Consider the following 15,908-nt stretch of genomic DNA (forward strand, 5'->3'; position numbering starts at 1 on the left):
CTGGGACTGGAAGTGGAAAATATATATTTTTTTAATGTATTTTCCATCCCTCTGCTTCTCCCCCTCTACAGTCTTTCCACACAATGTCAGACGTGGCTTGCAGCTGTTTGGGCCTGAACTTGTGGTCCCAAAAACAGCTGAACTGGGACTGGAAGTTCCTGCCAAATCAGATGCAAGTCAGGGTCTGACATCACCTAGAAATCCTAGTCCCGGCCTCTTTTACCTGCCCAGAACAGCTGTTGATTGGTTATTACTTTGTTGTTGTCAGGCCTGATCCGCACCTTCACTGCGTGCAGGGCCCTCTCCCCTTCCCTCTCTTCCTATCCACTATGGACCTGCAGCAGCACAGTTTTGCTCCCTCCTGTTGCACCTCTGCCAGACTTGCACACCATGGGAGATGCATGGGACCTGGCTTTCTGCAGCATTGCTAATGCTTCCTGTGTCAGGCCCACCTCCTCTGATGTAAACTTCCAGGATTGGCACAGGAAGCACTAGCGGTGCTGCAAAGAGCCAGACCCCATGTGTCTCCCGTAGTAGTTTATTAACGGGGGCCTAGCGGAGGTGCACGGGAGGGAGGGAGACTGTGCTGCGGGGCCGTAGTTGATGGGAGGGGGGAAGAGAGAGAGAAATTAGGCAAGACTGGATGGATAGAGAGAGAGAGAGTGACAGATGGGGTAATACTGATAAAGGGGGGGGGGGAGACAGAAGCTATGGGCTGGGGGAAAGAGAAATTGGGCAAGACTGGATAGATGGGGAGGGAGAGAGAAAAAAGGCAAGGGTGGGTGGGGAGGAAGAGAGAAAGTGACAGAGAGATGGAACGATACTGGATAAAGAGGAGGAAGAGTCTATGGGCTGGGGAGAGTGAAAGAAATGGGCAAGACTGGATAGATGGGGGCATTAGTCAACTTTTCAAAATGATTAGGGATGCTAATCCCAATAGAAATTATCCCTCCCTGGACACAGTCAAAGTAACGGGGGTGCTCAAGTACCCACAGAACTGGAACAGTGTTGGAGTTGGTTATAGTGGAAGAGGTGTAGACCAAACCCTAGTTTTTCAGGTTGGAACAGTTATACTGCCGTATTGGTATTCTTGTCCTGACTTAAGGAAGTAAGTTTTGGCCACCAAAAACTAGTCAAAAATGTAATGTTAGTCTAATAAAAAGGTATCACTTTATTTCTGCTTTGTTTTATATGTTAATTTTTAATGTAACAATTGAATATGTAAGTTTTTGAAATTTACATCTGCTGTCTTTTGCGTGGTACAAAGGGATATTGGGGGTTCAGTTTAATTTGTGTCTACATATTTCTCATTTTTAGTTTGTGGTTATTTAATTCTATACTTCATGAGGGGCTACTTCTGTTCATGTGTGAAAAAGATGGGGGTGTCTGTGTAGGGCTAATCTCTACCATTCCAGTTTGTTTTGTTGTTTTCCAATAGGTGTATTAATGGTTTTCTGCCCATTGCAATGTTCAGGGTGTCTTTTTTTTTTATTTTTTATTTTTTTTAAGCAAGAACCTTTTGTGACCCTCTGGAAGTTAGCTTGTAAACATACTAGATTCTGTGATCCAACTTGTTGTAGCAAAAAAGTAGTTTTAAGAGATGTACTTTTAGAGTAAATGTTTTTGGATAAGACTTTATTTACTTAAGTACTTTTATAAAGTAAAGAACCCATCTCTCCCACTGGGACTATATTGTTACTTTCACAAAAATGTTATGTAGCACTTTTAAAATAATGCGCAGAAACTATAGGATCTTTCATACTTGACTGACTTTTGCCGTCTATAATCTCTTTGTACTGTATAATAATAGCAGCTATTTTTTTTCCATGTGTGCAGTGAAATATGGCCTCAATGGTGTGCAGTCTTGGCCTTTAGGTGGATCTTGTTTGTAGTATGAAACAAGATTGGTGAGAGGTTGTACAAAGTTATTTATTTATAGGTCAGATTAAAAAGCAGTGACTTGTAGATTAAAAGGTTTAGGCACTTGTATAAAGAATGAAGCAATTAACTTATTATGTTTAAGCTATTCATTACGTAAAACTTTGGTTTTCCTATGTCAGGATGAATCAGCTACCCAAGTGGAGTGATATCTGACAGCGTAATGGGACGTGTCCACTTGTGTTGCTGATTATCTGCTTTCTATGGGAAACACCCAGTACAGGAAAGCAGCTTGCTTTTATGATGAAACAATTTGACCTGGCCTAGTTTTAAACTACAAATTCACAAACTTCTTGTGGTGGGCAGACTTGTACGGTCTGTGCCAGAGCCGGTGGTTGGGAGGCGGGGATAGTGCTGGGCAGACTTGTACGGTCTGTGCCAGAGCCGGTGGTTGGGAGGCAGGGCTGGTGGTTGGGAGGCGAGGATAGTGCTGGGCAGACTTATACGGTCTGTGCCAGAGCCGGCGGTGGTTGAGAGGCGGGGCTGGTGGTTGGGAGGCGGGGATAGTGCTGGGCAGACTTATACGGTCTGTGCCAGAGCCGGTGGTTGGGAGGTGGGGCTGGTGGTTGGGAGGCGGGGATAGTGCTGGGCAGACTTATACGGTCTGTGCCCTGAAGACCACAGGTACAAATCAAAGTAGGGTATACACAAAAAGCAGCAAATATGAGTTATCTTGTTGGGCAGACTGGATGGACCGTGCAGGTCTTTTTCTGCCGTCATCTACTATGTTACTATGTATGTTACTATGCTTGCTTTCTGCATTTCTATGAACAAATAATCCCAGGGGGAAAAAAAAATCGAATATGTATCAAGAGCATTGTTTGTTTTTGTTGAATTTCATTTGTTTTTTTTCATTTTATAAACATTTTACTATCCTGCCTTTCATCTAAAACAGCAAAGTGGCTTACATACAAAAAAAATAATGTATTTATTTTGTTTCGTTTGTATCCCACATTTTCCCACCTATTTGCAGGCTCAATGTGGCTTACATAGTGTCGTAGCGGTGGTCGCCGGTTCCGGTCTGAACAAATACATAGTGTGCTCAAGTACAAGTTGTGATTGTGGTAGGGATATTTTGTGTTGTAATCAAATCTTCCCTTCCCCAAACAACTGAACAAATAACCATATGCTCCTTTTACAAAGCCAGGCTAGCGATTCCAGCATGGCAAATGCAACGAAGCCTATTCAGTTCCCACTGGCATCTTTGCATTCTGCAAATGCTAATCAGTAGCCTGGCTTTGTAAAAGGAGCCCCATGACTTTTCCTAGCTTACAAAATCACAAATCATTTGACTTTTTGTCTAATATCTGGCTGTAATTCTTACCAAAACAGAGGGTCTACATTACTTGAACGATCATTGCTGTGTACAAGTTTAATTTGAAGAAACTCGGGAAAAAAATTGAAATAGTTTTTATTGTAGATAATTTAGTGTTACACTTTTATATCTGCATTATAATTAGAAAAAAATTAAAGAAGTGGAACAGAAGCTTTATGAAGAGGAACATCATAGGAAGCTGATAGAAGAAAAGGCAGCCCAGGTAATTTTGTAAGACTAATGCCTCATTTTTTGTTTTCAAGTACTCCTTTGTTGTACACTACATTTGCTTAAAGGCCACCTCTTCAATGCTGCCTTCGGCACCTAACTCTTACCTTCAGGATATCCAGACTGCCCCAATTTGACTGCCCTTATCGAACTGACTATTCACTTGTCCTTTAGATTGTAAGCTCTTTGAGCAGGGACTGTCCTTTTATGTTAAATTGTACAGCGCTGCGTAACCCTAGTAGCGCTTTAGAAATGTTTAGTAGTAGTAGTAGTGGTAGAAACAGCAGTTATAACCTCTGTATTTTGTGCTGTTTCTACACGGTTCTATACAATACAAATGACGAGATTTCAGTGAGAATATCCTGTTTCTTGATGGGTTCATGTTAACGGTTGTTGTCATCTGCTTTGGGAAGCCTGGTGTTATAAAGATGGAATATACTGAAATTTAAATGGAAGTAAAATTAAACTCTCCTTTCATTGGGGCGCATGAAATCACATCTACATCTGTTTTGTAGAAGTTTACATCTTAGATACACAAATGGGATTATTCTGATATTCCTGAGCCCTTACGCCAAGCCAAGCCCCCTCCCTACCCATCTTCAAATCCTTGCTCAAAGCCCACCTCTTCAATGTTGCTTTCGGCACCTAACCTTTATACCTTTCAGGAAATCTAGACTGCCCCTATTTGACTGACTGTACATTTGTCCTCTAGATTGTAAGCTCCTTTGAGCAGGGACTGTCCTTCTATGTTAAATTGTACAGCACTGCGTAACCCTAGTAGCGCTTTAGAAATGTCAAGTAGTAGTAGTACACTACATTTGTGGTTCAATCTAGTCCTTTAGGTACACCCAGCTAGTCAGATTTTTAGGATATCCACATTGAGATGAATTTTGAACGTGCCCACTACTTCTGTTGTATACAGATTGATTTCATTGATATCTTGAAAACCAGACTAGCTAAGAGTGTCCTGAGGACTGGATTGAGAACCATTGCACTGTATTAAGACACCAACTATTTTTATTGAATCTTATTCTGTACATAGATTTAATTTAAAAAAAGGTATAGCAAAATTAGCTTGCATGCATCACATTTATGTATCAGTTCAATCAGTTCCCTCATTTTCTGTATTTTTTGGGATTCTGTGTGTTTTATATGGAGCTTAGGTACTTTTAATCAGCAGACGTGGCACCAGTTTTCAAAGTGATATGCGCATGCTTACTTTTGTTTAGAATTTTTCACAGTTAATCTGCAGATATTTGCTGTGCCTCTACAAGTACTTTTTCTGACCAAAACAATGTGCATAGTTTTGAAAATACAAAAATGAATGTTACTGCAGGCCCAGCCGCCAGGAATGCCTCTGTGGTTAAAACAGGGTGAATAGTTTTCAAATTGCCCATTTCCATAGGTAAGCTAAAAATTTTAAATTGCCTTAAATTTCTGCCATCCTACTGAATTTCACAAATGACAGTTGATTTAACTTGTACTTTCTCAAAATATTAGCACACCCTTTCCCCATATCTCGTGGCCTTTGCAACCAGTAGTTTTGTATTCTTTTTGGATGACAGACAACTTCAGTATTGGTGTAGTTGCAGTCTTCACTTTTATTCTTGTATTTAAATTTCTTTATTAAATTTTCAAATTTACAAGACAGACACTTATAAATCGGAAACCCAGCAATATAATTACAGAGATTGCATTATTCCTGATTTACAAAAGAAAATATTCCAAACTTCACCTAATTTTGCATTCTCAAGAAATATTTAAACAATAAGAAAATATAAATTGCTTTCTTAGACCACAATCGTGAATGGGGGTAAGGAGAAAACTATTTAAGGAGAAATAAGGCATTGTTGCAGATGTAAATGGCCTGGCTCAAAAAAAACCCCCTATTAATTATACTATACTTAATACTCCACATACTCTATCTGGTCAGTTTCTTGCTATCTATAAATGCTTTAAGCTGGTCTGGCTCAAAAAAGATATATTTATTTTCCAGATATTTAATACAGCATTTGCATGGATAAGCTAACATAAATGTAGCACCCATTGTTTTAATCTCCTCTCTATAAACTAGAAAAGCTTTCCTATGATCTTGTGTAGACCTTATCACATCTGGAATAATCCAGATTTTTTGTCCGCAAAAAGTTCTATTTGAGTTCTTAAAATAGAGTCTAAGTAGCGCCTTCGCGTCTTGCTCGAAGACGAATGATACCAAAAGCGTCCTTCGAGTAGGTACTTCTGATAAAGACTCTTCCAAAAAGGCTGATATATCTTGCAAATTTAATTCAGAAGACTGATTATTTACTGTTGGATTCACCTTGGGTTGTTTGGATTCAGGCAAGTAGTAAATGTTGTTAATCGGTGGAATGGCAGATTGAGGATAAGCAAGAACTTCCAGAAGGTATTTTTTTAGGAAATCAATCGGAGCAATTCCACTTGAAACAGGAAAATTCAATATCCGTAGGTTTAAACGTCTATTATAATTCTCAAGGTGTTCCAACTTTAAAGAAACCTTCAACTTATCTTTTACCAAGGTATCTATTACTACATTAAGGGAGGAGATTGTAGCTTTCTGAGTAGATAGTTCAACTTTTACATTTTCAAGGGTTAACGATAAAGAATCAAATTTTTTTACCAGCAAAGCCGTATCCTGGGATGTTTTTGTCACCGCAACCGTTAATTGTTGTATAGCTGACCAGATAGATTGTAGAATCACCGCCTGGGGAGTTACTAACTCCCTGTTCCTATCGTCTGCTTCCCGCGGCAAAGCGCCACTGTCTGAAGGCCTCTGGTCTCCGACTTCCGGTTCCATCGTACCTTCCACGCCTGGCTGAAGAATAGCAGGACAAGGCGGTGGATTAAGCTCCGGTGGGGATAATGATGTCTCGATCCCTAGTGGAGACGTCGCTCCTTCGACTAGTCCAAACACGGGATCCCTCTCACCGGTATTCACTGGGGTACTAGAGACATATCGCAGAAGCGTTTGCTGACCAGGGGTAGATGTTCGGGCCGGCAGTGGTAGACCCTTTACTACCCCCTTTCTCTTTGTATGCGGCATTTGTTAAAATTGCTGAATCTAGAGGTAAGCAAGAGAACTTCAGCTTATGCGACCGCGAAGTCTCAGTGTTGAGCCGCCATCTTGATTCCTCCCGCCCACTTTTATTCTTTTTAACCCAGTAGAACGTTGGCAAGAACTTATAAGGGGTCAAGAAGAAAAACAAACAAACCCTATTTGAAGGCAGAATGATTCTCTGAAAATTGAACAGAATGGAACCAATTTTGCATCACGAGAAAACTGGTGAAAAAACATGTTGAGTTTGAAATTGGCCATATAGGACCTGGGGTTTCCAGAGGAATAAGCTCCACCCCCTCTCCAAATAAAATGGCCTACTATATTTCTGTGGGAAAAGCAGTTTCAGCAATTGCAGTATACAGACACACACATTTTAAGGTTGTCAACTGGATCCAAATTCATCTGTCAGGGTTGATACAATCCTGGGTTTATCCAATTTCATGCAGTGGGGTAAACCCGGAACTGGATCAACCCTGTCAGGCAAATCTGGATCCAGTTGACAACCCTAATGCTGTCAGAAATCCTTCCAGGAGGCATATCCTGCCTGCTTTTCCCACCATTTGAACCCCTTTTTCCTGCTGCCTCTCTCCTACCCCTACTGGTGTGGCTCTTAATGATTCAGATTCCCACTCTTACCTCAGGCATGACATTTTCAAAATGGCGACGCCTTTCCCCATGCAATCCATCCTGGAATGCAGTAGGCAGGGCCAGCCGACCATATAAAGAATGGTGCTGGAGAAGGATTTACTTTAAATTATTGTACATAAGTATTGCCATACTGGGAAAGACCAAAGGTCCATTGAGCCCAGCATCCTGTTTCCAACAGTGGCCAATCCAGGTCACAAATACCCGGCAAGATCCCAAAAATGTACAAAACATTTTATACTGCTTATCCCAGAAATAGTGGATTTTCCCCAAGTCCATTTAATAACGGTTGATGGACTTTTCCTTTAGGAAGCCGTCCAAACCTTTTTAAAACTCCGCTAAGCTAACCGCCTTTACCACATTCTCTGGCAACGAATTCCAGAGTTTAATTACACGTTGAGTGAAGAAAAAGTTTCTCCGATTCATTTTATGTTTCAACGGTTTTTATTAACCAATTAGGAAAAATACTTTCACATTTACCCGTTAACTGCGGGTCCATACAGTAACACTTATAATAACAGTACAACAGATATATACCTTTATGGAAAGTCATCAATTCTTTAACTTTTAACCCCTCCCCCTTCAGCTGTGCGCACTGTGTAGCCATCCATTATAGACTCTACCTGGCTTGTGCAGTGGGGACAATTCCATAGCCCTATCATGAAATGCAACAGATGCAGCCACAACCGCCACCCCCACTTAGCCGATAACATAAACCTACTGAACAGGAGACTCACATTATATTGAACTTCCCCCAAACTATTAACATAGTCTCCCGCATCTCTAAAGTTGTCCGACATCTGCAGACACTTATTTTCCAACCTTACTATTACAAGAGGTACTCGAAACAAGGCTAACTGTGCTTTATGCTTTGCAATATATGACAGTTGCTCAGTACCCGCCTTAACAACATTAATCCCTTTGCACCTTTATTGCCCCCACCCCCTTACTCCCGTCCCATCCAACCCTCCCCCTGCCCTATCGGATTGTGGGATCAAAAGTTGAAACTGTGTGTTACATACCCCATGTGGGACTTCACTCCAGATACCATTCACTCCACTCATTCTCACCAGTCAACCCAGCTTTCTCCGATTCATTTTAAATTTACTACATTGTAGCTTCATCGCATTCCCCCTAGTCCTAGTATTTTTGGAAAGCGTGAACAGATGCTTCACATCTACCCGTTCAACTCCACTCATTATTTTATAGACCTCTATCATATCTCCCCTCAGCCGCCTTTTCTCCAAGCTGAAGAGCCTTAGCCGCTTTAGCCTTTCCTCATAGGGAAGTCGTCCCATCCCCTTTATCATTTTCGTGGGGCCAAGGGGGGAGAGAACGGCCAATGCAGACTTTGGGAACTCTACACAAGCCTCAGAACTGGTGATAGGCTTCTGGCGTTGATCCCCTGTGGTAGACAGCACACAGCCCTGAAGGCTGCAGGGTAGCTAATCAGTTTTTTTAACTTGTATTTTACTAGGCTGTCTGCTGATGTCTACTGTGGGAGTAAACCTCAGTGCAGAAACCTTTTTAATGTGCAGTTGCCATTTACGAGCAGCTAAACTGCTAGTTAAGGGCATGATGCAGCCCATGGTAGCTTTCTGCATCAGCCTTATACTTGGGTTAGAAAGAACTCTATGAGCTATGCTTCACATGCTTTCCCTACTTGTTTAGTTGCCTTTTTTTTTTTTTAATAACATTGACATTTTATACTTACAGCTACAATCTGGATTGGAAAGCAACAGAGTTTTGCTTCAGTCTCTCTCTCCAACAAGTGATCCAAAACAGGTGAAAATGAAGAAAAGCAAAGCAAAACATCCAGACAAGGTACTGTGCTCGCATACATTTTGTAAGTTACTTTGGGTAGAGTGCCATGTAAGAACTGAAATGTTTCAGATGTTTTGTGTGGATATATATATATATATATATAGTTTATGTTTGGGAGGGTCTCAGTTCAAGCTAATTTGTATTTCCTTGTCTTAGAAGCAGAATTACTTAAAGAATACTCATGTGCAGCCCCACTACAGATTAAGTCTGGGTGATGTTCCATTTGTAGCAGGAAAGGTAAGTAGACTGCATCAGATATTCTATATTTTGAGCAGTAAGTTGACATCACAAATGTATTAAATTGCAGAACTGCCGAGAGACATAACTGGGTCCAGGGCAGAACCTGCCCGCCCCCTTACCTTTCTGCCTTTGCCTCCAAGGGGGGCCAGGCTTGGGAAGCCACTTCCTGTGTGCCTGCTTCCACAGTCTGTCCTCTCCTGCTCCTGTCTGTGCCGGGAGTCATGCAGGAGCAGGGGAGGACAGACCCGGAAACAGGCAGCAAGAAGAAGCTTGCTAGTCCCAGGCTCCCCCTTGGAGGTCGGGCCTGGGGAGTTTTGCCCTCTGGTGGCCCTGTTAAAATGTATAAATTAGGGGTGTGGTTGAGGAGCCAACAACTGCATAGACAGAGATATGACCAAGAGAGTAGAGAACAGGGAAGAGGCATCTTGAATGGAGCAAATCCTTAACTGCTGTGTTTTTGTTTCCAAGTTTATTCACACTTAATATAGTGAGACATCTATGCAGTTTACAATAACATTTAAAAACTATAGATAGGTAAAAAGTAAAAGGAATAAAAAATAAATAAAAACCTGTAAATTGCGTTAGTTGTTTTGCAAGCCCGTCCAAGGGCTGTGTGAGAAGGCGCAAAAATTGTTCTGTATCCATTCTGCCCTGTAGTGGCTGCACCGCTGGGAGTGGGGCAGGTGTGTTAGGGGGCATGTCACAGAGGGCACAATTCTATCTCAGGACTTTAACTGTTGGCTGTGTGCTGAGTGATTATCTAGCATCCCTGCTGGTACAAAGCATTCAGCAGTGCATACAGTGATGTGACAAAGTATTTACATCCATCCTGATTTCCACATATACGTCACACTGAATGGTTTCTGATCTTCAAATGAAATATTTTCACTCTGGTTTGTTTTTGTCTAATATTACAACACAGCTTTTAAATTATAGCTTTACCTTCTCTCCAGAGATGGGGGGTGGAATAGGGGGTTCCGGTACTCATAGCAGTTATTAAAGGATTTTGGTACCTTGGCTGTAGAATTTAATCTGGATGCTCAGTTAGAGGGACTCTTATCAATGGATCAAAGTAGCTATGGATCATATCGGGGAACATAGGTGGAGTTGTTGATGGCCAGGCCCTCTCGAATTGCTTTTATTTTTTTTTTTTGCTCTCCTGACTCACAATATAAGTGTGTCTAGGTTGTATTCTATTTTGTTGGGTATCGTCAAATCCTTCTCTTAGCTTCAGAGGGTGACTGATCATTGGAATGCTGATCTGACTACACATTTAGATGTTTCTGATTGGGAGATCACTTGACCCCGCTGCTCATTCAGTGTTCATATGCTGCTGCAGCGTATAGTTAACGGTTCAGTTCAACAAACCCACTCCTTGTATACCCAATTTGGTGGTGCCATGTCCGGTGCTTTTTGTCAGGGGTGTGGCAGGTCTTTGTGGTGATCCTGCCCCATAGTGGCTTCATTTTGGATGCAAATACAGGGATAAATTGAAGCCATTCTAGAAAAATCTATCACACTTATGGTTTATTAGGTATTTGATATACTTCCTAAATCAGTGGTTCCCCAATCTGGTCCTGGAGGCATCCCAGCCAGTCAGATTTCCATGATATCCACAAAGAATATTCATGAGAGATTTGCATACACTACCTCCACTCTCTGCAGGACTCGCTCATGAAAATTCCTTGTGGATATCCTGAAAACCTGACTGGTTGGAGTGTCTCCAGGACCAGGTTTGGGAACCACTGGCCTAAAACTCAAATGACAGTAAATATATACTAGCTTGTATCATAGCTAAATATGCCTGTCTTTTTGAAAGGGAGAGCTGTAACTTGTCAATAAGATGGTTTTGCTTGTTGGACCTGTGAAATGTAACCACAGATTTTCAAGAGAAATATGTATCACTTAAAAATATTTATATATATTATTTGTTGCATTTGTATCCCACATTTTCCCACTTTTTTGGTGTTGCAGTAATTCTGGATTTGTGTGTGTGTTTTGTTCTTATTGTGTTGTCAGGGCTGGTCTTAGGCAGAGGCGACCAAGGCGACCGCATAGGGCCCCGCGCCTAAGGGGGCCCCGCGCTCAACTCTGCCTCGCTCATGCCTCCGCTCCGACCTCCGCCGCTGCTCGCCTTAGTCGCCTGAGATGATCCCCATTCCCGCAGCTCGGCCGCTCCGCTCCCGTCACCACCGGTGCGGCGCCCACTCCCGGCTTGGGCCCGCCGTCGGCCCCCGAGTCCCCGGACCCCGGCGACTAACTGAGCGATGCCAGTGAGCCAGCCCAGGCAGCGACGGCCCCGATGGCGACGACAGACAGTTGCAACGCGACGGCTCACCTCCAGGCTCCAGCTTCCCGCTCAATGTCCCACCTTCTGATGTATTTCCTGTTTCCGGACGCGAGGGCGGGAGTCACTGAGCGGGAAAAGCTGGAGCCTGGTCGGAGTTGGTGAGGACGTGAGGTGAGCCATCGTTGCTGACGCCAACAGTTGTGCACTTATGCCAAATCGAAATCGGATTCCATGCAGGCAGGAGATCAGGAGAAGTGTCTCTCTCATCTAAGGATGCTTGCGGACGGTGCAAGGGTTGGAAATGTCTGCCTCCCTGAGAGGAATTTGGCCCAACAACATTAGTTGCTGGAGAAGCTGAGCAAGTAAGATCTTCTGGCTTGGAAGAGGTTGTTTCTAACATATCTGTGTTATTTTCACATAGATCTGCAGATATTTCTCCTGATAAAAATTTGGATGGCAATAGCAGATTTAGCTAAAACACTGCTTCCAGTAATTAATGATATGACACCTCGAATTAATCATTTGGAAGCTAGACTGCAATCACAGGAAGAAAAGATTACTAAGCTAAAATCTGAGAATGGAAATCATGAAGTAGCAAAATCTGATATAAAGTAGGTCCAATCAGTTCAAACTATTTTAGTAACTGATGTGGCTACTTGCCTCTCTGGTTTGATGGGTTACAGAGTAATAGGGGAATTTGAAAGTACTGGATCTTTTCTTAATATTTTTCCTTTATTCTCCTTTGTTATGAGAATTGGAACTACTAATTGTAGTGGACTTGAACTGAATAATTTCTGGGGAGGGTTCATGATAGCATTGTGCTTATTATTTCAATCAGTTTTTTTGTACAAGTTTAGCTTCATTTGTCTTTGAAATTTTATAAATAATAAAATGTTCTAAAAATGGAATAATCTTATCAATGGGGTGGAGCTGGGGTGGGGCTAGGGTAGGCGGGGCTAGGATGGGGCCACACCAAATTGGTCTGCATAGGGCCCCGCACTTGCTAAGACCGGCCCCGTGTGTTGTGATACAATTGCTGTATACCCAGTAACATAGGAAGCCAAACATACATTGAGGCCATCTTTCTTCAGCTGCCTCTGTAAAAATGGTAAATCTTCTTAACTGGTCTGAAATGTCAGCAAAGGTAACCAAGTATATGCAAAATCATCAACCCAGCTGTATCATCTTTGATTTCTGTTTTAACTTTTCTTTACGTTCAGAAACAGATTTAATTATGCTCCAACCAACTCGTTCATTAGAAAATCTCCATTCTTTATTATATAACTTTGCACATGTACGTTTTCACTTGTACACTCGTGTAGAAACGCTTTAAAATCTTCTAGTTTTACGTTTCAATTTTTCATATCCTTTTATCACAATTTGCAGTACCGGGTGCCTCCACCTCGCAAATTGTTGCCTCAGGGCGTGGTCCCTATTGGTAGGGAACTGGGACTTGATATACCGCCTTTCTGAGTTTTTTGCAACTACATTCAAAGCGGTTTACATATATTCAGGTACTTATTTTGTACCGGGGCAATGGAGGGCTAAGTGACTTGCCCAGAGTCACAAGGAGCTGCAGTGGGAATCGAACTCAGTTCCCCAGGAACTGCACTAACCACTAGGCACCAATTCAGTATGTGTGAGCCCTTTTATACTTAAGTTTAACGACCACACCCTGAGGCAGCAATTTGCGAGGTGGAGGCGTCCGATACTGCAAATTGTGATTAAAAAAAAAAAAAAAAAGATATGAAAGAATTTAAAGTGTTTCTACACAAGAGTGTACATGTGGAAAGTTTTATATAATAAACAATGGAGATTTTCTAATGAATGAGTTGGTTGGAGTATAATTAAACCTGTTTCTGAACATAAAGAATGGTAAAACAGGAATCAAAGATGATACAGCTGGTCTGTAAAAATGGTGGCAGGGCTTTTATTATGGATTTACATAATAAAATATTGCAATATAACTTTTGAAGTTAATAGAAGACAACTAAGCAGCTAAATGTAACTTACATTCCCACTTCTGCTTTTATCTCATTTTGTAGTCCACAAGTCCTAGCCATTCTGTTCGAGCCAACGTCCAACATGTCTTGCACCTAATGAAGCAGCATAATAAAATGTTGTGTAATGATCGTGTGGTGAGTGAAATACCATTGGTTAGAAAGCAGAACAATGGCAGGAAATCATCTGAATCTACTGTATCCTCTTCAGTCGCTCAAGAAGAACTCTCTGAACTTTTGCTGACTCTGCAGGATGAATTTGGACAAATGAGTTTGTAAGTTTTACTTTAAGGCTAGAAAACTTAGTTAATGAAAACACAGTAGTTATAACTTGAAAGGGAATGGGACTTGATATACCGCTTTTCTGTGGGTTTTGCAACTGCATTCAAAGTGGTTTACGTAGTGTATACAGGTACTTATTTATACCTGGGACAATGGAGGGTTAATTGACTTGCTCAGAGTCATAAGTACATAAGTATTGCCATACTGGGAAAGACCAAAGGTCCATCGAGCCCAGCATCCTGTTTCCAACAGTGGCCAATCCAGGTCACAAATACCTGGCAAGATCCCAAAAATGTACAAAACATTTTATACTGCTTATCCCAGAAATAGTGGATTTTCCCCAAGTCCATTTAATAACGATCTGTGGATTTTTCCTTTAGGAAGCAGTCCAAACCGTTTTTAAACTCCGCTAAGTTAACCGCCTTTACCACATTCTCTGAAAACGAATTCCAGAGTTTAATTACACGTTGAGTGAAGAAACATTTTCTCCGATTCATTTTAAATTTACTACATTGTAGCTTCATCGCATGCCCCCTAGTCCTAGTATTTTTGGAAAGCATGAACAGACGCTTCACTTCTACCCGTTCAACTCCACTCATTATTTTATAGACCTCTATAATATCTCCCCTCAGCCGCCTTTTCTCCAAGCTGAAGAGCCCTAGCCACTTTAGCCTTTCCTCATAGGGAAGTCGTCCCATCCCCTTTATCATTTTCGTCGCCCTTCTCTGCACCTCTTCTAATTCCACTATATCTTTTTTGAGATGCGGCGACCAGAATTGAACACAATATTCGAGGTGCGGTCGCACCATGGAGCGATACAAAGGCATTAGAATATCCTCATTTTGTTTTCCATTCCTTTCCTAATAATACCTAACATTCTATTTGCTTTCTTAGCCGCAGCAGCACACTGAGCAGAAGGTTTCAATGTATCATCAACGACGACACCTAGATCCCTTTCTTGGTCCATGACTCCTAACGTGGAACCTTGCATGACAGCTATAATTCGAGTTCCTCTTTCCCACATGCATCACTTTGCACTTGCTCACATTAAACGTCATCTGCCATTTAGACGCCCAGTCTCCCAGTCTCGTAAGGTCCGCTTGTAATTGGAGCTGCAGAGTGAATGCACTTATAGGTCAATAAGAGGAGTTTGAACTGTATGTGGAAACGGATAGGAAGCCAGTGAGGTGACTTGAGGAGAGGGCTAATATGAGCATAATGACCCTGGCGGAATATTATTTTATTTTTATTTTGTTACATTTGTACCCCGCGCTTTCCCACTCATAGCAGGTTCAATGCGGCTTACATATTATATACAGGTACTTATTTGTATCTGGGGCAATGGAGGGTTAAGTGACTAGTCGTGCAGCAGAATTTTGAACAGATTGAAGAGGAGAGAGATGGCTAAGTGGGAGACCTGTGAGAAGCAAGTTGCAATAGTCTAAGCGAGAGGTGATAAGAGCGTGGATGAGGGTTCTGGTAGTGTGCTCAGAAAGGAAAGGGCGAATTTTGCTGATATTATAGAGAAAGAAACGACAGGTTTTAGCAGTCTGTTGAATATGTGCAGAGAAGGAGAGGGAGGAGTCGAAGATGACCCCAAGGTTACGAGCTGATGAGACAGGAAGGACGAGAGTGTTATCCACAGAAATAGAGAATGGGGAAGGAGGAGAGGTTGGTTTAGGGGGGAGGAGGAGAGGTTGGTTTAGGGGGAAAGATGATAAGCTCAGTCTTGGTCATGTTTAGTTTCAGATGGCGCTGAGACATCCAGGCAGCAATGTCAGACAGGCAGGCTGATACTTTGGCCTGGGTTTCAGCTGAGATTTCTGGTATGGAGAGGTAGATCTGGGAGTCATCAGCGTAAAGATGATACTGAAAACCATGGGATGAGATCAGAGTACCAAGGGAAGAAGTATAGATGGAGAAGAGGTCCCAGGACAGATCCCCGAGGTACACCAACTGACAGTGGGATAGAAGTAGAAGAGGATCCACTAGAGTATACATTAAAGGTACGCTGGGAGAGATAAGAAGAAAACCAGGAAAGAACAGAGCCCTGAAATCCAAGTGATGACAGCG

At 42.0% G+C, this 15,908-nt stretch overlaps 1 protein-coding gene across 2 annotated transcripts in view; it reads left to right on the plus strand.

Moving 5' to 3' along the window:
• The window catches only part of CEP57 (centrosomal protein 57), a 57,876-nt gene that overhangs the window by 30,044 nt on the left and 11,924 nt on the right, over nucleotides 1-15,908 (plus strand). The window contains exons 6-9 of one of the 2 annotated variants that reach the window (XM_030200220.1): nucleotides 3,399-3,476; nucleotides 8,916-9,023; nucleotides 9,183-9,260; nucleotides 13,599-13,828. In XM_030200220.1, the coding sequence (XP_030056080.1) occupies nucleotides 3,399-3,476; nucleotides 8,916-9,023; nucleotides 9,183-9,260; nucleotides 13,599-13,828 (494 nt within the window). Of the gene's footprint in view, nucleotides 1-3,398; nucleotides 3,477-8,915; nucleotides 9,024-9,179; nucleotides 9,261-13,598; nucleotides 13,829-15,908 lie in introns of both variants that reach the window. The other variant, XM_030200219.1, reaches the window with a different exon arrangement.

The sequence above is a fragment of the Microcaecilia unicolor genome, chromosome 4 (assembly GCF_901765095.1).
Source record: "Microcaecilia unicolor chromosome 4, aMicUni1.1, whole genome shotgun sequence".
Classification (NCBI taxonomy): Eukaryota; Metazoa; Chordata; class Amphibia; order Gymnophiona; family Siphonopidae; genus Microcaecilia; species Microcaecilia unicolor.